General features: G+C 39.4%; 2 protein-coding genes across 3 annotated transcripts; one reads left to right on the forward strand and one right to left on the reverse strand.

Annotated features, from left to right (window-relative positions):
* Positions 1-1,037: 1,037 nt before the first annotated feature.
* On the reverse strand, positions 1,038-3,219 carry znf593 (zinc finger protein 593). 2 transcript variants are annotated; one of them, XM_054613578.1, is made up of 4 exons: positions 3,133-3,219; positions 2,826-3,033; positions 1,568-1,630; positions 1,038-1,416 (listed from the first exon to the last, which is right to left on the reverse strand). In XM_054613578.1, exons 2-4 carry the CDS (start codon positions 3,023-3,025, stop codon positions 1,290-1,292), a joined length of 390 nt encoding a protein of 129 aa, XP_054469553.1. In that variant the 5' UTR covers positions 3,026-3,033; positions 3,133-3,219; the 3' UTR covers positions 1,038-1,289. The 2 variants fall into 2 exon arrangements, with proteins under 2 accessions (XP_054469553.1, XP_054469555.1); XM_054613580.1 differs by having other exon boundaries at positions 2,826-3,163.
* Positions 3,024-19,819, forward strand: rlf (RLF zinc finger). The gene is made up of 10 exons (XM_054613279.1): positions 3,024-3,036; positions 3,153-3,177; positions 4,572-4,818; positions 8,290-8,444; positions 9,683-9,764; positions 11,519-11,654; positions 11,783-11,985; positions 13,280-13,416; positions 13,566-13,707; positions 14,644-19,819. Exons 1-10 carry the CDS (start codon positions 3,024-3,026, stop codon positions 19,279-19,281), a joined length of 5,778 nt encoding a protein of 1,925 aa, XP_054469254.1. The 3' UTR covers positions 19,282-19,819.
* The last annotated feature ends 97 nt before the right edge of the window (positions 19,820-19,916 follow it).

The raw sequence follows: 19,916 nt of genomic DNA on the forward strand, positions 1-19,916 counted from the left end.
GCCCTCTAATTTGGTGTCACTTACTGGCACAGGAGCCGCATTTAAAGGGCCAGTGTTGCATTTTTCATCACAGGAATGTCTGCAAAAAGCCATAATTGTATGTTTCTTTGCCAATGCAGTTATTATTTGTTGTAGTTACATGTTTACCCGTTGAAGTGAAGGCTGTTTCTGCTCGACTAGCCTTTAGTCCACAATGGGGCCGTGTTATAATGTTATAGTGACTATAACTTAATTTAATTTATTATATTTTTGGAGGTTTGAAATCTGCATGGAGTAGAAATATGGGCATAAACAAAAGGTGTATCAGCCATATTTAATAAACATACCAAGATGGATTCAGACTGTTGTCATTATCTGGCATGTGTGTTCGACCATTACAATGCTGAATCAGTATCACCATAAATGTGATGTTTATCTATCTTTACTTTATTTTTGTTGTATAGTTTATCTGTGTAGTTGTATTATGTTTATTGTCTGTGTAGTTGTATAGTATGTGTATTTATTGTCTGTGTAGTTGTATAGTATGTGTATTTATTGTCTGTGTAGTTGTATAGTATGTGTATTTATTGTCTGTGTAGTTGTATAGTATGTGTATTTATTGTCTGTGTAGTTGTATAGTATGTGTATTTATTGTCTGTGTTGTAGTTGTATTTAGTATGTGTATTTATTGTCTGTGTAGTTGTATAGTATGTGTATTTATTGTCTGTGTAGTTGTATAGTATGTGTATTTATTGTCTGTGTAGTTGTATAGTATGTGTATTTATTGTCTGTCTGTGTAGTTGAGCTGCTGCAACACTTGAATTTCCCCCATGGGGATCAATAAAGGAATATAATAATATTATAACAAGACATGAGCCCAAGACCTGAATCTAAAGTATATTTAAACTCTGTTGGTCCCAACCTCTTTTGGTTTGTGATCCCTTAAAATGAAGTCTATGTGTGACCCTTCATTCCAGGTTATGAGCACAGAGTGGACTGGAGTCATGTAAACAATGCTTAATCAAACATTGTAGTCTCATATAAATGCAATCAAAATGTACACTATGTTATAGTTTATTAGTATTCCACAAATACTCAATATTTACATAGGCACATGTTGCTTTTCCTGTTTCTGTGGATATCCAGATGTCTAACAGCTGTAAAGAGTCAGACACATGAAGTGTGTAACAAAAAAATCATTTAACAATGCACTCAATATTTGTGACAGCAAAAGATAATATCAGCATTATCAATTCTGTAAATGCTTCTGTAATTAAAATGATCCGTCCCTGGGTTCACGTAAGCAGCTCTCAGTCCATGTCCTCTTCCACAGTCTGTGACTTCACTTCAACTTTTTGTGGAGTAATGTAGGAGCCCATCCCCGCTGCTCTCTCTGCCTCCTCCTGTGTGTAGGGCGCCTCTCTGAGCTGTTTCAGCCTGGATGGAGAAAGAAGAAGAGGGAATCTCTGAAGATTGCTGTGAAACTTGGGTATTGCAGTTATAGGTGTTGGAAATAAGGTCAAATATTTTCAGCCAAGAAATGCGAGTGTATAATAATAGAATGCACGGGTGAAATAGGGTGCCTTACCGTCTTTTGTGCACTTTAGTTTTGAGGTGCTCTTTCAAGGATCTCAGATCCACGAAATACCTCCTGCAAGACATGAAGTGCCACAGTGTTAAAAGTTAACTGGAACATGTAGTTTTATTCTAACCTTTATTTAATCAGGTAATCTCAATGAGTTCCCAATCTCTTTTGAAAGAGAGACTATGCGCAAAGCAGAAGATATAAGAACGGCGATAGGACACACAACAAATCATAACCAGTCACACAGAAACAAGTTGTGTTGCTTTCAGGATCTGCATAACATTCTGTCAGTTCCAGAATGTCCAATATCTGTGCTGCTTGTTATTCTGCAACATGTGATGCTTAAGCACTAATGCGTCAAGAAGTGAGCCTTCCGCTTAGCACTTATTGTATTCGTATTAGTTTGTTGCACTTATTGTATTCGTATTAGTTTGTTGCACTTATTGTATTCATATTAGTTTGTTTCTGTACTTTTGCTCTGGTTTATGCTTTAAGATGCTTGTTTAAGAAAGGAGATGCACTTATGACTTCTGGTGACTAGTAGTTCTCTTGAATACACTTATTGTACATTTTTAATTAATAATAATTTAAAAAAACGCTTTGGATAAAAGCGTCTGCTAAATGACTGTAATGTAATTGTCATTAACATCTAATAAAATATGATATTTTGAAATGTGCTATCCTGCATAAGAAATATTTTCAGTACATTAAGCAGATTTTGATGCTAATGCTTATGTACTTTTATTTTAGTAAGATTTTGAATGCAGACCTTTTAGTTGGAGCAGAGGAAATTGACACACATGCTACTTTTACTTAAGTTAAAGATCTGAGTACTTCTTCCACCATTGGTCAGTTCAGCTCCTCTACTATTTGTAATGATGGCACTAAATTATTATTATTATATTCCTTTATGGATCCCCATGGGGGAAATTCAAGTGTTGCAGCAGCTCAACTACACAGACAATAAATACACATACTATACAACTACACAGACAATAAATACACATACTATACAACTACACAGACAATAAAACATACTATACAACTACACAGACAATAAATACACATACTATACAACTACACAGACAATAAATACACATACTATACAACTACACAGACAATAAATACACATACTATACAACTACACAGACAATAAATACACATACTATACAACTACACAGACAATAAATACACATACTATACAATGACCAATAACAAGACAAATGTTTAAGACAAATGGTTAAAATCCATCTCAACTTACGCGCAGTGTAAGCAGTAGTGTTGAGCACATCCTGTCACATCCAAGTCCACCTCCTGATGGAGCAGCTTGGCTGCTGTCTCGGGCTTCATGTCTGAGTGGATCTGGTCCAGGTCTTTAGTCTTGTGTTTCGTCTTCCATGTTCTTGCAATGTTCTTCTTTTTGTCACTTTTGTGGTTTCCTGTTTGTCTGGACTTCCCCATGGTAGATCCTGGTGAGTAGAAAACAGTAAATCCAGATATCAGCCAACGAAGTGGTTTAAATGTCCTTCTAATAAACACCTACGTATTTCCACTTTAGCTTATCTTACCCTTGCTTTCACACGTGTAGCTGAGAGGAATGAAGGTACTTCCGGGTCAAGGGAATTGCAATTACAATGAATGACGGTAGGGGGCGCCAAACACCACTATTTGGCAATTAAGATAGTAAAAAGAAAGTAAACATGATGTCATGCCTTCATCATGAAATATGAGTAGTTAACAACATGAATGATTAAATCAAACCACAAAATACATAAATTACCATCTGCATAAGCCTATTTATTGTCTTTCTTTACTGAGCTAACTCTCACTCATATTTAATTAGATAAGATAAAATAAGATAATCCTTGGATTACAGCAGCAGAGAGGATAGTGCAAACAAGAGACATAGCAAATAAAAAAAACAAGATCAAAATAAGTATTATAAATAAGCAAATTAGCAATAAAAAACAGTAAAAAAACAGGAAAGATTCCACAGTAACTGAAATAGTATATATACAGACAGAAACTATTATAACTATTGTATTGCACAGTGTATTAGTGTATTAGTGTAGTAGTGTCAATTAAGTACATATCAAGTGTAAAAGCATTAAATTAACAAGACGTTTTTACAGTTAAATCATGTTTGCTCAAACTTCATTGCACAAGTTTAACAGAGCAATAATATAAGGTACATTTATACTCAAGCATGATTTTATACCTTGCTGCACTCCTAGTTACTTTCCAACATCAGTGTTGTTATGGTTTGATATCAATCTGCAACATAAGTATGTGTGGTTCTCGTTTAATAAACTGTACACTTCACGACGAAGCATCAGAATTGGAAGAAAGGAGAAAAAAAAAGAAAAATACATAATTCATGACCAATTTGAGGGCTAGATAATTAAATTGACGTTCAGACTAATTAATAGGCCTAATCCTTTATTAGTCGGGGACATTTACAGGATTACAGCAGCAGAGAGGATAGTGCAAACAAGAGACATAGCAAATAAAAAAACAAGATAAAAATAAGTGTTATAAATAAGCAAATTAGCAATAAAAAACAGTAAAAACTGTAGAGATTCCACAGTAACTGAAATAGTATATATACAGACAGAAACTATTATAACTATTGTATTGCACAGTGTATTAGTGTATTAGTGTCAATTAAGTACATATCAAGTGTAAAAGCATTAAATTAACAAGACGTTTTTACAGTTAAATCATGTTTGCTCAAACTTAAGTATGTGTGGTTCTCGTTTAATAAACTGTACACTTCACGACGAAGCATCAGAATTGGAAGAAAGGAGAAAAACACATAATTCATGACCAATTTGAGGGCTAGATAATTAAATTGACGTTCAGACTAATTTACAGACCAAGGGTTGCGTTAAATGAAAATGAAAATGTTACTAAATACCAGCAAACCTACAACAAACAATACAAACAAACCGAACACCCCATTACTTCAACAACCCCCCTCTCTCCCCGTGTTTATCTGACACATTAGAATATTCCGACGGCACTTGAAGGCGGCGTCAGCCTGCACTGCATACGCGCCGTGGCGGAGAACGAAGATGGCGGAGAATAACGTCGAACCGGAGCACGAATGGAGCGACCGGGCCCTGGACACGGCCGACGACACTCTGGTCGCAATGGAAACCCTGCTGGCCACGCTGAGAGCCTTTGAAGACGTGCTCAGGCAACAGGAAATATCCACGGCGTCTTCCACGGAGTACTGCGACAACTTCTGCCAGGTATTGTGTACATGTAGCATCGGAGCTAGCGTTAGCATGGCGTTAGCTCAGCAGCTAGCTCCTTCAGCTGCTGGCCTGCTAGCTCCTTGGTCAAGTTTAGGGTCGGTCTGTCACCACGGAGGTAATGCACAGTGTGTGTTTTGAATGCCTGTGCACGTATGCATGTGATATAAAGCATGTGGTGGAGTGTCATCGGGCTGATGGCGATGCAGCGTCAGAGTGACATGTTGCCCATTTTTGCAGGTTTAAGTTATTAATGCACGCTGGCTGATTGCTTATATCCCCTAAAGCACGCTGTCAAAACCAGATGTGTGGATGCACATGACATTGCCACAGTTTGCATGTCATGCATGTGTGTGTGTGTGTGTGTGTGTGTGTGTGTGTGTGTGTGTGTGTGTGTGTGTGTGGGGCGGGGCTGGATGTTTATCCACATTTCACTCAGCTAGTTGCAGTGAAATGTCCTTTTGGTCATTTTCACAAGTTTGTTATTATATTCCTTTATTGATGAAATTCAAGTGTTGCAGCAGCTCAACTACACAGACACAGACAATAAATACACATACTATACAACTACACACAATAAATACACATACTATACAACTACACAGACAATAAATACACATACTATACAACTACACAGACAATAAATACACATACTATACAACTACACAGACACAGACAATAAATACACATACTATACAACTACACAGACAATAAATACACATACTATACAACTACACAGACAATAAATACACATACTATACAACTACACAGACAATAAATACACATACTATACAACTACACAGACACAGACAATAAATACACATACTATACAACTACACAGACAATAAATACACATACACAACTACACAGACACAGACAATAAATACACATACTATACAACTACACAGACAATAAATACACATACTATACAACTACACAGACACAAACAATAAATACACATACTATACAACTACAGACACAGACAATAAATACACATACTATACAACTACACAGACAATAAATACACATACTATACAACTACACAGACAATAAATACACATACTATACAACTACACAGACAATAAATACACATACTATACAACTACACAAACAATAAATACACATACTATACAACTACACAGACAATAAATACACATACTATACAACTACACAGACACAGACAATAAATACACATACTATACAACTACACAGACAATAAATACACATACTATAGAACTACACAGACAATAAATACACATACTATACAACTACACAGACAATAAATACACATACTATACAACTACACAGACAATAAATACACATACTATACAAGTTATCACCAACATTTGCATTCTTTAGCTTTTTTTTGTTTTGTTATCGTGTTCAAATTCTGCCCAACATGCACGTGTGTTGTGTTTAATGTTTTCAGTGCAATGTTGTGGATATGACATTAGTTTTCTCTTGATGATGATAATTGAGACTTTCTTATTCTCAGTGTCCTATAACCGTGAGTAGTGCAAACATATATGTTAGTACTGGTGGAAACAGGGGAACCACCTGGATTTCCATCCTCTGATTTATAAAACAAAGCATTTTCATTTTTAAGTCTGAGGCAATGTAAACTTGGTCACCAGCCAAAGTTGATAGTTGAGAATAGTTATTCATTAGCCAGCTCACTGTGGTAGTTGTGCTGTGTTAGGATGGTGGCTGTTGTTTAAAGGTTGCCTAAAGTGATGCTTTCATGCTTAAATATACATTCATCGAAAGAGATCTTGATCTCTATTGAGATATTTCTAACTTTGTAGTTTCCTCGACAGTGTCTTGTGGCTAAATGGGGTGTATATTAACACTACAAGGGGATTTCAAACCATAAAAAAATATTATTTTGCTCTCATAGTACTTCCACAGAAATATTATATATATTTATTTATTTATTTATTTATATTACACACACACACACACACACACACACACACACACACAGTACCAGTCAAATGTTTGGACACACCTTCTCATTCAACTACTTTGAAGAATATAAAACATATTCTGGTTTGTTGAGCATTTGTTTGTTTACCACATAATTCCATATGTGTTCCTTCATAGTTTGGATGTCTTCAATATTAATCTACAATGTAGAAAAGAATAAAGAAAAACCATTGAATGAGAAGGTGTGTCCAACTTTTGGCTGGTACTGTAACTATAAGTACAATAAAACGAGGAACAACAACAACATACAATGTCTATTAGTCAGACTCTGTGTACATTGTAAACATTAATACAGTAGTGCAATGGTGAAGAGGGCAAATATGCTGGAATATGCTGGAATATTTATTGGATGATTAATGTAACAGGCTGCTTGACATGAATGATGTAGGTGGATATGTACAGTATATACATGTACATGCAGTTTACACAGTTTATTCTGTATATACAGCAGCTTAGATTTATATTTGGCAGTGTTATGCACATGTTACAAAAACAGTGTATATTCAAACAAAGAGATATAAAAAATATAATGTAATTTACATTGTAGTCATGAAAGGAATCTCTTCAACAATAATGGACACATCTAATTGTTATGTAACTTACTTACTTGGATAAATGTGAAACTACCCTTTATAGTTCCACTCTATGTAAATATAATGTTTTTGGGGTTGATATTAAACAAGGTTTGTGTTGTATTCCTTTTCTGTTGAAGTCGGAAGTAGTCTGGATGTAATTAGTACGCTGACACGGGTCTCCAGGGTTCAGGCCTTATTCTTTGCTCCCTTTTGAGAGGGAACCGTATATTTAGACTGAAGGGAATTAATGTAGTGTCTCTGTAGACACAAGCAGCAACCAGCAAGGCTTCTGCTGTCTGGAAAGGGGGACTTCTGGGATATTGATAGTGATGATGATTTAATGTGTCATGCAGCAGGCTACAAACTGGTGGCACATATGTTGATTCTTCTTTGCCTGGGGACAGTTGACAGTTGAGACAATATTTACTCCAAACGATATTGTGCTCCTTGTTTAATACAAAGTGTCAATGAGAGAACAGAACATGTTCTCTACTGTATTACCTTTTGCTAATGTTAGCATAATTCAGAGAAATACATTTTTTTGTTGAATGAAGGAAGGAAATGAAGCTTGCAATCAGTGAAAGTCTGAAAAAGTGACAAGATTCAACTGTTTGTGTCCCTCCCTTCCTTTTTTTTTGGTGCATGTTCGCTCACTATTGAACGTACATGTTTGTCACATGCTATACAGTCAAGTCCCCTCAGGCCCAATCAGGAGCATCTCACACCAGACAGAGTGTCAGCTGGGATCAATCAGGTGTAGGCTGGTATCTCCCTCAGGTGGGAAAACCCCTGTTGATCTAGACAAATGTCTCTCTAATGGATCTCTTCTGATCACTGCGTTTTTGAGAGTATTTAAATTTTACTTGTTTTTCTTTATTGTTCATATTTGTGTTTTGTTTTTTTATAGGCACTGATGCACTATGCTGGGAGCAGGAACTCCATGGAGCATGGTCTGCCTCTCCTGGAGGTCTACTGTCTGTCCATAAACTGTTTCGCTGCCGCCCGATCTCACCTCACTGCAGAGTCGGACAGAGTGGCCCTTGTTTTGAAGAGACTAGCTTTGTGAGTACTGAAAAATGTATCCAATAAATAAAATCGTATATCAATTATAGCGAGTATTATGTGCATACCTAGCCGTTTGTGTTGTGGAACCATTTAGTTGTTCACTATCTGGATTTAAGGATACAGGATTGCCTTTTTCTAGTATTCATAAGTCTTTAATAGCCAACAACACAAGCCTACATTATTAGTTTGCCTAATGTAGAATTATTCAGGCATTTGCTTTGAAAATTGTCCTTATCGGTACATTGAATGATTGACAGTTATTTTCTTCACTCAGACATCAGTATAGACCCTTCATATGCCTGACTAGATGAATGTGCAGCTTGCTCGGTTGTCATTTGTCTTTTCGACCCATTTTTTAAAATTTTCAAAACAGGACTGCTGTTTCAGGTTTCTTCCGAACTATCCAACTATTCTGAATAGATAATGAAGACCAATGTGTGATTTTCTGTCCTTGCTTTTTTCCCCTTTTCCAAGTACTTGTTATATATCACAAGAATGTGCTACAGGTCATGGAATAAGTTGTTTCCTCTCAAAGCTGTAACATCTTAATCAACAAAAATAATAACAACTCCGCTAAGTCGGTCATGAATGAACCCTCATAATGGACACAAGCATGCACAGACTGACAGTGATCGATTGTTACTTTTGGTTTGACCTGATTCTTGTTGTACATTAAAATGTTCATGCTGCAAATGACAGCTTATCTGAAATACTTTACTGATAATTTACTTATAAGGTCATCTAGAGATTCATAATGTCTACTGGCTTATCGCCAAGACCACACTACTGCAACCATCACCATCCTTTTATGTGCAAATGTAGTGCGAGGAGTGGTGGTTGTATTAGTGTTTTGAGCTGAATACAAATTCTCACACAAAGGATCTTTTAATAGTTCCCTCTGATGGTTAAATTAAACTACTGGTGGCAGCTGTGAAAAGTACATGTGATACAACCTAAAAAACATGCCACCACTGTTCATTCCTTTTTCAAACAATCCTTTTAGACAAATTCAATCCATGGATATGTGAAGCTAACTCTTCTAAAACATTGATAGAGAGCTAGACAAAACTTTGTTGTACCACCAGACGTTTAGGTAGTATCACAGACTGTAGTTAAGATTAAAATGGCCTGACTTCATAGATGAAGTTTTTCTCTTTTCATGGGTTAGGAATAAAACTGTCCAAAATTATCATAATAAATAGAAATGACTGTAATCTTGTTGTCATTTCTTGCAGGAGCTGTTTTGAGCTGCTGCTGTCAGTGCCTGAGAATGAAATCCCGTATGAAGCCTGGGTTCAGTTCCACCACTCTGTTCAGGTAGAGGAACTCATTTCAAACATTTTTTGCAGAGTTTTCCTGGAGAAAAGTGTAAAGATCAGTTCCGTTTTTTTTGTTCATGCGTTAGCAGGTGTTCTCAAAAGCCACCTGATAGGGGGCTAGTAAAGCTTGAGAAAAAATGCTCCCAATCTTGTATTGTGCACCTTTTAATCTGAAAGGACAAAACACAAAGTTCAGCAACAAATAACAAAAAATATAGTTGAAGATTTAAAACAAATCCAGTAAATATGTGTTTGGTGATTTGCACTTAAAAAGGTATATATGTTAAAATACAGTAGACATTGACATTTTAGGCATCTATTTGCATTCTTCACTTACTTTACAACTTTTTCTTATGCAGCTGCCCTACGTTCCTGCTCACTCAGAAATATTAGCATATAATCTCAAATATTATAGTACTTATGTTCCATCAGTGACAGCTGACATCAACTGACCGCTCTGTGTATAAAACATATTTTCTAATTATCTTATGGGTGGACTAAAACCGCATTGCTTTTATTTTGAAGCCCATTTATTCTCACAGTGCACGCAATCGTGCACGTCAACTGTGCACGTGAAATGCGTGTGATTGACAACCTGTCTTCCTTCCTTGTCACCCCTGAAAAATGCGAAAATGTCGGCTCATGCCAAAAAGAGGAAAGTGGATGCCGAAAGCAGAACTTTCAAACAAATATGGACTACTATTTTTTTCTTTACTGAAGTCAAGGGTAAACCTGTGTGTTTGGTTTGTGGGGAGCATGTCGCCGTGTTTAAAGAGGACAATTTTATTTTATTTTTTTATTTTTTTGCACAGTTCTGAAAACATTAAATGTTTAATATAGGCATGTAAAGTCAAAAAGGCTACAAAACTGGGACACTTTTCTTTACACAGTTACACAGTTCAGTGACATGTCTTGTTTATTTTGGCTACAAAGATGATGTGATGTCTTTAGAAAGCTAAGAAAATCCTTGTTTCAATAGTATATGAAACTCAAAATGCCCTTTGTTATTAATGTGACTGAAAATGAGTCAAATGTTTCACATTTTGTTTATCATTTTGGAAATTCTATTTGAATAAATGATATTTTTGAAAGCTAACCTCACCTTTTAATTGCCAAATAATAACATACACTCTTACCAGCGGTCAAAACAATGCCATTTACTGCTTTTTATATAGAAATAAAATGTATATTATGCATAATTGAGTTCGCCATTTTGGCCCGGCCCTCCAAAATATTTTCAGTTGCTCATTTGGCCCCCTGGGAAAAATAATTGCCCACCCCTGCTTTAGATAGTCCTGATTTACAAACTATCGATACAGGATTTTGATTCTGACATACAGTAAACCTTTGATACACTGTCCTTTGCATGGATGGAATTAATGAGAAAATAAAACTGGCTCTTTAAGAGCTCTGTTACCACGGTAACTGACAGTTTCCCTTATCTCAGGATTAAAAAACAGAGTTTTCACTAAACCCGTTTTCTGAAACAGGGCCTTGATGCTCAAAGTGCTGTTCAAAAAGGGAATGTTTTTTGTTGTTTCGAGTAAATGCATTCTGCCTACAGATACAAGGTATGTTATGTAGTAATGTGCATGGTAGTAGTGGAAACGTGTGTAGCTGGCTGTAGGAAAATATGTCTTAATTCTTTTAGATTTTTAGGGTTATTGGGCTCATTTTCAAGAATGAGCTGAATAAGTAGTTCTTTTTAAAATTGTATTTAGATATCAATTTTTTTGTGTGTGTCTTCTGCAGATTGCCCATGATACCTTGCTACAGTATGGAAGCACAGACCTCCAAGCTTTACTCCAGATCACAGGAGAGGGAGGGGCGTGGAGCAACCCTGTCCTTACGTCTCTCCTCAGCGGCCAGCCCACCAACCTAGAAGAAGGTTGGAATATAGTTAACTTTTCTAGCTCACTTCATTTGGACATGACTGCTTTACCTTTAGCGCTTATTGTCACATTGGCCGTGTCGCGGTAGTTTGCTAATCAGATCTTCTTTGCATTCCGTCGCTAGTTGATGCTTACATCAGCTTGGAGGGTGAGGGCTTCATGGAGATGCGGGTGAAGCACCTGGAGAAGATGGGCGAAGTGGCCAAGGCAGTGGTGCTGGCCAAAGCGTGCACTGAATGCACCGTCATCTCCAACCAAGCTACCTTCCGTCAAACATTTGTCTCCCTGCTTTGTCACCTGCTGCCCAATGAAGAGGCCATCTTGGAGGTATTACAACACTTTGTGTTTGAACAGGGAGGGGAATACTTAGACTTTCAGTCGTTGGCATGATGCTGTTTTAGCACAGTCATACATTTGAGTGTCCCTTTGTCAGTTTTGACAGCTGTGATTAAATGTTGCATAACAGAGATGCTTCAGACAATGCTGAATGAAAATGTGGACATATTTGCAAGTCAAATCTTTTAAAAATAAATATTAAAAAGGTGTCTATTTATATAGTGCACCGTTTCCAAAAATAGAGCCCTAAATTCACATTCAAGAGGAGGTTTCTGCTGAAAAGGCTTATGAGATTTTTAGATAGAGGCACAAAATTGTTGTGGCATCCGTTTTGTCTTTCCAGCACTGCTTTTCTGATCATATGGGTAATAATTGACTCAGGCAATAATGTGTGCAGTTTTTATTTAGTTATTTGTTTAAACCAAAGATACTTGTGTAGCAGGATTCCTCCTTATTCTCACACTATAAGTCCTCCTAAGACTCAGTGTGGTTTTCCCTTTGTACTGACGTCTGTCTCCACTCCCACACATTTCTCGGTATGCTGTCAGTTAAAAACCTTGTGTGTCCAGTTCTAGAGCTGTTAGAGGATCCCAGTCCCACCGTAGGTCAACACCGTGTTCTAGCCTTTGCCTTACTTTGATGCATATAATGGACCAGAGTTGAATAGAGATCTATGTATTAAAGCTCAAATATTGTATGTGTGTTTAGTCTGTGTGTATTGATCTTAATTGTTTTTTTTGTGTTGGCTTTACTATACACTTGTTTATTGTATTTTAATGATGTTGGGAATCATTAACATGCACAAAATATAAGACATTGATTATTGTTTGAATATTGTCCTTTATACTTAATATTATTAAGATCCTGAATAATGTTGGAAAATTGGTCAGTTTTCATCTGTACTGTATCTTGTCACATTACCCTGACAGTGGTGGATTACTAATCAAAACGTCTGGATATGCATAATGTGCATTTCTTTTTTATATATAATCATTGATAGTCATTGATGTGGCACTAAAAGCTATGCCTAAGCGAATGTAACTGATAGTGAAAACACTGAATTTTCTAAGGTCAGTTTGGGCATGAGTACCAATCCAGCATATTGTAAAGGTGCATCCCTAATTGACTTGTTAACTTTAATAATTGCTCACTGGGTATAGAGGAATTGATTATACCCAGTTTTACACATTTGATTACCAAACTTTTATTTAGAGAATGCCTGGAGGGTGTGTTGTCTGTCATGTTATTTTCTAAGCTGTCAACATTGTGTCTAATCCTTGAACAGATATCCAGACTTGACTGTAAGGATGTATTGGAGGTCACGTGTAATTTGGAGACCGAGGGGGAGGAGAACACGGCCTTCATCTTGTGCACAACTTTCCTGACACAGCAGCTTCAGCAGCAGAGCCTTTACTGCTCCTGGTGAGTAGTAGACTGCATGTAATGTACATTGGTGTCAGAACAAATATGTTGTTTCTTTGTTATTGTTGGGGTCATCAGAGTCGGTCATGTGTGGGTATAGCTTTAAGAAAAACAACATTTTAAAATAACTTCTTTCTTTCTATCCAAAGGGAGTTGACTCTGTTGTGGAGTAAGCTTCAGAGGAGGATCGATCCCTCATCGATCTCGCTTCTGGAACGATGCCTTCAGCTAGGTGCCATTGCCAAAACCGTCCACCATTTGCTTTGCCTGGTCCGCGTCATTCAGACAGAGGTGAGCCCAACAGCCATACTGTCCATATTTAAACTATTTGAGTTGGTGTATTGGTTGTATACGGTTCCAATTTAAGGCTGCGTTTCCACCAGGCTGTCCAGGTCAGTTCAGTCCGTTACTCAGTATAACGGTAATTTTTGCATTTCCATTAGCATTTATTGTGGATGGTATGAATAGAACAACTACACTAGACACAATACGTACGCTACGACGCACAATTGACGAAGTGCCTACGTTCCTCTGTGAGGTGATCAGCTGAGAATCAACACCCACACTGAGGGGTACAATCTACAGTTGAATCACAGGAATAGATAAAAGGACCTGGTACCAAAAGTGAGTTGAGTCGAGAAGAGCCGAACCATTCGGTGGAAACAGGGCTGTAGTTATTGGTACTAAGGAGCCACAGATACTAAACATAGGAACTAAAAACTTTCTTATCAAGCACTTCCTGTTTATGTTTCCTCCACATCTGAGGAACCATAAGAAATTGGCACTTCAGTCTGATAACAGATTTTAGAAAATGATGCACATGAGGAAACAGCGACAGAGTCTTTGATGTTTGGGGATAATGCAAATGGAGACATAAAAAGGTGGTAAGGGAGGCTAAAAACGTCCTGTCTTCAAAATAGATTATCTATTTTAAAGGTGTAGGCGGGAGGTGTGAAACTGCAAATAAGTTGCACAAATGTTTCTGAATGAAGATGTATTCAAGTTAAAGCAGCCTGAGTTGTATTCGACCAGTGAGCGAAGGTCCGCACTGGGTCCCAAGCTGAGAAAGTACAAATCCCTGTTTGAAAGTGTTAGTTATTTTTGCATTTTTAATTGCTATGACATTTTACCTACAGAATTTCAGAATATGATGTGTGTAATGATGTTTTTAATTACCCTATGATTATTTAAAGGGACTAATGCTAATGATATACACTTTATTTTCAGACGGAGGAAATCGGGGTACCTGCCTCAGTAGAACTTTGTGTCAAAGCCCTTCAACTTCCAAAGCAGGATGACTCAGAATCGAGGATCTCTGTCTGTAAGACAATGTCCTGCCTACTTCCAGGGGACCTTGAAGTATTGCGTGCCTGCCTACTCACAGAGTTCCTGCTTGGCCCCAGCCAGGACGTCTTTGTGTCCCTTCGGGAGCTTTACTTGCGCCCAGACCAAAAGTATGACCAGGAAAATGAGGTCATTCCCAACTCACTACGCTGCGAGCTGCTACTAGCTCTGAAAGCTTACTGGCCTTTTGACCCTGAATTCTGGGACTGGAAAACTCTCAAATATCACTGCATCTCCCTTCTAGGCTTGATGCCGGAGTCCGAGGAGGAAGAAGAAGAGGAGGTGGTAGACAAAAAAGAGAAGGGTGAACAACATGAGCCACAGGGAGTCACAGTGAAAGTAGAAATGGAGCATCAAAAGACGATAAATGGAAGTGTTGGTGTTCATGAGCAGCTTGATAAAACACAGTCTTCTGACTTGGCAGAATTTCCAGGCAAATCAGAGACAAAGGAACACAGGTTCTGCTGTCAGATTTGTAAAAGATCAGTCACTGACACCCAAATCATTCACCATTCCAAAAGACATGCAGAGGACCACAGCCACCCCTGCCCTCTGTGTTTGGAAAAATTTAAGAGCAGGAAGGATCTCGTTCCTCATCTGAAGGACCATGTGCAGAGTGAAACACAAATTAAAAAAAGCATAAAGACAGAGGACGGGCAGGGACGGGTGGATGAGGATGATGATATTGAACCAGGTGAGATCACCATCGACCCTTCCTTAATGCAGTATTACAAATCCACACATGATCCAGACGTGCTGCAACACATTGTGCAACAGGCCAACACGGTGAAGGAGAAGAATGTGGACAATGACGAGTATGTAACATTCGAATACATTGACCAACACTTCAGTGTGCAGAACCGGGATGAGTACCCGTGTCCAGGAACCGGGTGCCCTCGGACTTTTAAACATTCCAAGTACTTGTATGTTCATTTAAAGTCAGAGCACAACGGTGATGACAATGTCAAACATTTTCATCAGGTGAGAGACAAGCGGGAGAAGTGTGTTTTTTGTAGACGCCATTTTGTCTCTGCGTACCATCACCGCAAACATCGAAGAGTTCACTACGGTGATCGGCCTTACACGTGTGTGGTTATGGGCTGCGGCGCTCAGTTTAGTACTTCCAATGAACTTGTGACCCACAAACAGATCCATGGCTTTCACCTAAACTACCAGTGTGGCCTGAAAGGCTGTTACATCACATACTCCGACCTGGGACAAATCTATCACCACGAAGCACAGCATTTCAGAGACGCAGCGTTTACCTGCTCTAGCGCTGAATGTAGTAAATACTATTTATCCAAAAAAGAATTCATAAAGCATTTATCCACACACAACATCACCTTCTCTGAAGAAGACTTTGAGGCTCAGAGGAAGGCAAAGCGGAAACTTCTTAAGACAGTTACTGAAGCGACAGTCCTCCCTAATAAGTCAGTTGATACAGAAGAGACTGTAAATGGAGTAGTCATAAACACTTCTGCAGTAAGTTCAGCCTCCTCTTTGCAAGCATCTGACAGCACTGAGCCCAAAGCAACAATGACTGACAGCAAGGAGCCCAAAGCCACAGTGACCTTGGTGGCTGTGTGTTTTGATGGAAGTAAGTTCACCTGTGGGTTTGAGAAGTGTGGCATGACTTTCTCCAGAGCCAGAGATGTCCAGAGGCATCTTAAATGTGCCCACCCAGAACACCTTAAACTCGAGAACAAAGAGCACAAACATGACAAAGAGCGGGGCTCAAGGTCCAAAGGGATAAAGACTGAAACTGAGCCAGACAGTAGGGAGAAGGGAAAAGAGGAGAACTCGACTCCATTGCAACCTGCGGAGGCTGGCAAAGAAAGAAAAGAATCTACTCATCCCAAGAATAACGAATCCAACTCTTTAAGCCTTCAACCGGAAAATGATGCTCTGAATGAAATTCTTGTTGGGCTCGATAAGCTGGACCTGAATTCCTCATCGCCTCACAGCGTGAAAAGTGAGGCCCCTCAGTCCAACCCAGAGTCTACTGCATCCCAAATGTCTCTCCATCAGGCAATCATGGCAAAGCCTCCTGTTGTGTTGATTCAGAAGAGGCCCCCTCCTGAGGAAAACGTCAAAGTCAAAACCGAACAAGCTGATGAAGAAGGCATTGCTGAATCATTAGCCACTGCTAAGCCATATATCTGTGAGATGAAAGGTTGCAGCTTTAGGACTGCTCAGAGTTACAGCTTACTGCGACACTATAACACCAAACATGGCCGCACTGTAGAGCAGGCCAAAAGGTTGACTTCTTTGAAAACAACATCTTTTAAGCCTTACGTGTGCCAGCTGTGTTCCAAGAGTCACAGACAGAAAAACGTGTTGAGGACTCACTATATTCAGATCCATAAACTGAGTGAAACTTTGCTGGACAAAATAAACTGTGCATCTGTGCGGTCTGAGGGAAACGAAGACCCGAAAAAAAATACATCTCAGCACTTGACGAACCACGGTCTAAAAGTGTGGAAGAAACAACAGGAGAAAAGAAACTCAGCCGTGGTAGGCGAAAATGGACAAAACTCTTCTCCATCTGAAGAGGAAGGAGAGGATGAAGCAGAGGAAAAAGAGAAAGACGACGAGCAGAAGGGAGAAGGTGAGGATGGGACCTCACAACAGGTCAGAACTACGAGACGCCTGGTAGCCAAAAGTAATCTCTGCTATATATTGGATAAATTCAGTAAACCCTTCCATTGTGTAGCAAAACACTGTGATGCTGCTTTTTCCACCCAGGGAGGCCTGGTACGCCACCTACAGTCGATACATCATTACAATCGCTCTCAGCTCTTGTTGGAAAAAGATTTTGATGCGCAACCCAGTTCAGAAGTCCGAAAAGAGCCTGGCAAGAAAAGGCCTCTCCCCAACTTTGATGAACCTCAGCCTCAGTACAAGTGTCACTTTGCCAACTGCAACGCTTCCTACCACCTTAAAAGCAGCCTCGTGCGTCACACTCGGGATATACACTCACAGCCACCAGAGCTAGTAAGGTGCAACTTTGAAGGCTGTACGAGAGTTTTCAGCCACGATGATGCACTTAAAAAACACACACTTTATAGTCACTGTGAGTACTACGATTCCCTGGTGGTACGTCTGCAGAGCACTCACAAAAAGTCAATTACTGGATGCCAAAAGAAGCTTATCGTCACACCGCCGAGTCCTCAGAAAGAAGAACCCGGTTCAACCACCACGCAGGCTGAGGGATCAAGTCCAAAGCCCGAAGAGACCACCCAGTCAGAGGAGAAGGGTGAGGAGGCGGCTGTGGAGAAGAAAGTGTCTGGAGGAAAAGAAAGAAGGAGAAGAAATTCTGACAGCCGTTATGTCTTCAGATCTCATGAAGAAGCACTCCAGATGTGCCAAGATCGCTGTATGCGCGCGGCCTACCCATGCATGCTTCAGGACTGTGACTCTGTCGTCACGTACCTGCATAGCTTGCAACGTCACTACCTGAAGTCTCACCGCATGCGTCGGGAATACCTTTCTAAGAATCAAAAGGAGCTGGTTTTTAACGCCGAGCAGCTGGAGGAATTGATTCAGAGGAAGTCGGCCAGGCCTACAGTCACAGGAGCGTGTTCCCCTAATGGAGTTCGCAAAATGGAGTATCAGGCAGAGCCAGAGAACACAGAGGGGCCGCCTGCACCCATGAGCTTACACTCCATCAAGGCAGACACACAGGAGGAGGCTAATCATGATCCACTGGGGTTCCCGGAGGAGGAGACGGAGGAGCCACCACCCGTTGAGAGAAACGGCGTCCTTGTTGGTGCAGATGAGGTGCTTTACGGTGAGCCGAGCACTGGTGGGCACACCGAGGACACGGCTTCAGCAACGCAGAACAGTCAGAAACCGGAGGAGAGATTAAGCTTGGATAAAATCAAACCTCTACTTCGTCCCCTCACTATTGACCTCTCTCCACCGTGCTCGCTGCGCTTTACTGCTGAGGAGGGCTTCCAAGACGTGTCGAGCACCAAGGACGGGGGTAAAATGTTGAACGGATCAGCTCCGTTGCCCACCCCTCCTGTTCGCCAGCCGTTAAAACGGAAAAACGAATTGTCTGAACCGCCTTCAAACTTGAAAGACACTCAGCCTCGGAGCCCTTCTCCACGCCCTTTTGACATCGCCGCCTATAAGCCTACTGGCTTTGAGTCTTCATTCCTGAGGTTCATACAAGAGACGAACCCGAAAGACAAAAATGCGGTGTCGGGGAAACGGCGAGACTCTTTCAGACGCAGTTGTTCTGTTAAGGAGAACAACCAGCTGGGAATCTCTCATGCCCGCAGCAGGCGCACTCACTCCCCACTGCTGAAGCCCCACGCTATGACTGGAGATTTCACATCAATCCAAAACTTGAAGTCCATCTTGGACAAAGCTCTGGCTGGGTGTGGGGACCTGGCTATTAAGCAGCTTCAGTACCTCAGACCTGTGGTGGTCCTGGGGAGACCAGTGTGCAGCACCACCCTGTCTGACCTCTTCCCTTCAGACACCAACAACAGCAAATTGCTTCTTGGGAGTTAGTTTAACTGAGCACCTTTTTAACATAGCTATGACAAATGACTTTGTATTTTCACAAGCTGTACCAGTATTTTTTTTTTTTTTTTTCTCCCACAATATTAGTATTGGCTGTTTTTTTTTTTTAAGTTGCTAAACTGAATGAATATAGAAATTATATTAGCATTAAGATAAAAAACAAGCTTAAACAGTGCACATCGGATCCAAGTGGATTGTTTTTAAGACATCTGTTATATGAAAGCATTCAGATAACAACTGTTATGTTAACTCATTATGATCACAAGTGTATATACTGTAGTTCTCCTAAATAATGTACAGATTTTCAGATGTTAGCGTTGGTCAGTAGCGCATTGCAAGACCTTCTCAGTTGTGTGAAAATGTGACTTAAAAAAAAACATGTCCTTACTTAAAGAATACTTGAGGAATATGTTTGGTTATTTTTCACTTCAGTTTATATTAAATCAGTGTTGGGATGCAGTGAACCGATGTTGGTAGACATGTATCTTAACACTTTCTAATGAAATAAATGTGGAAACGAATATAAAGCGCTTTACTTTCTGAATTGTGTAAGTGACTTGTTTTTTTTTATATGCAAAGTCACAGAAATGACAGTAGGAGCTGTTTGCTAAATTGAAAAACCA

Source organism: Anoplopoma fimbria, chromosome 15, assembly GCF_027596085.1.
Source record: "Anoplopoma fimbria isolate UVic2021 breed Golden Eagle Sablefish chromosome 15, Afim_UVic_2022, whole genome shotgun sequence".
Classification (NCBI taxonomy): domain Eukaryota; kingdom Metazoa; phylum Chordata; class Actinopteri; order Perciformes; family Anoplopomatidae; genus Anoplopoma; species Anoplopoma fimbria.

Bases quoted from the DNA above. Each gene is read 5' to 3' on its own strand.
- rlf (XM_054613279.1), top strand. The intron at 3,178-4,571 runs GTCAAGGGAATT...CTGACACATTAG, and splicing joins AGGAATGAAGGTACTTCCGG to AATATTCCGACGGCACTTGA. The intron at 9,765-11,518 runs GTAGAGGAACTC...TGTCTTCTGCAG, and splicing joins AGTTCCACCACTCTGTTCAG to ATTGCCCATGATACCTTGCT.
- znf593 (XM_054613578.1), bottom strand. From the start codon at position 3,025: ATGGGGAAGTCCAGACAAACAGGAAACCACAAAAGTGACAAAAAGAAG. The intron at 1,631-2,825 runs GTAAGTTGAGAT...CATGTCTTGCAG, and splicing joins CACTACTGCTTACACTGCGC to GAGGTATTTCGTGGATCTGA. The intron at 1,417-1,567 runs GTAAGGCACCCT...TTCTCCATCCAG, and splicing joins ACTAAAGTGCACAAAAGACG to GCTGAAACAGCTCAGAGAGG.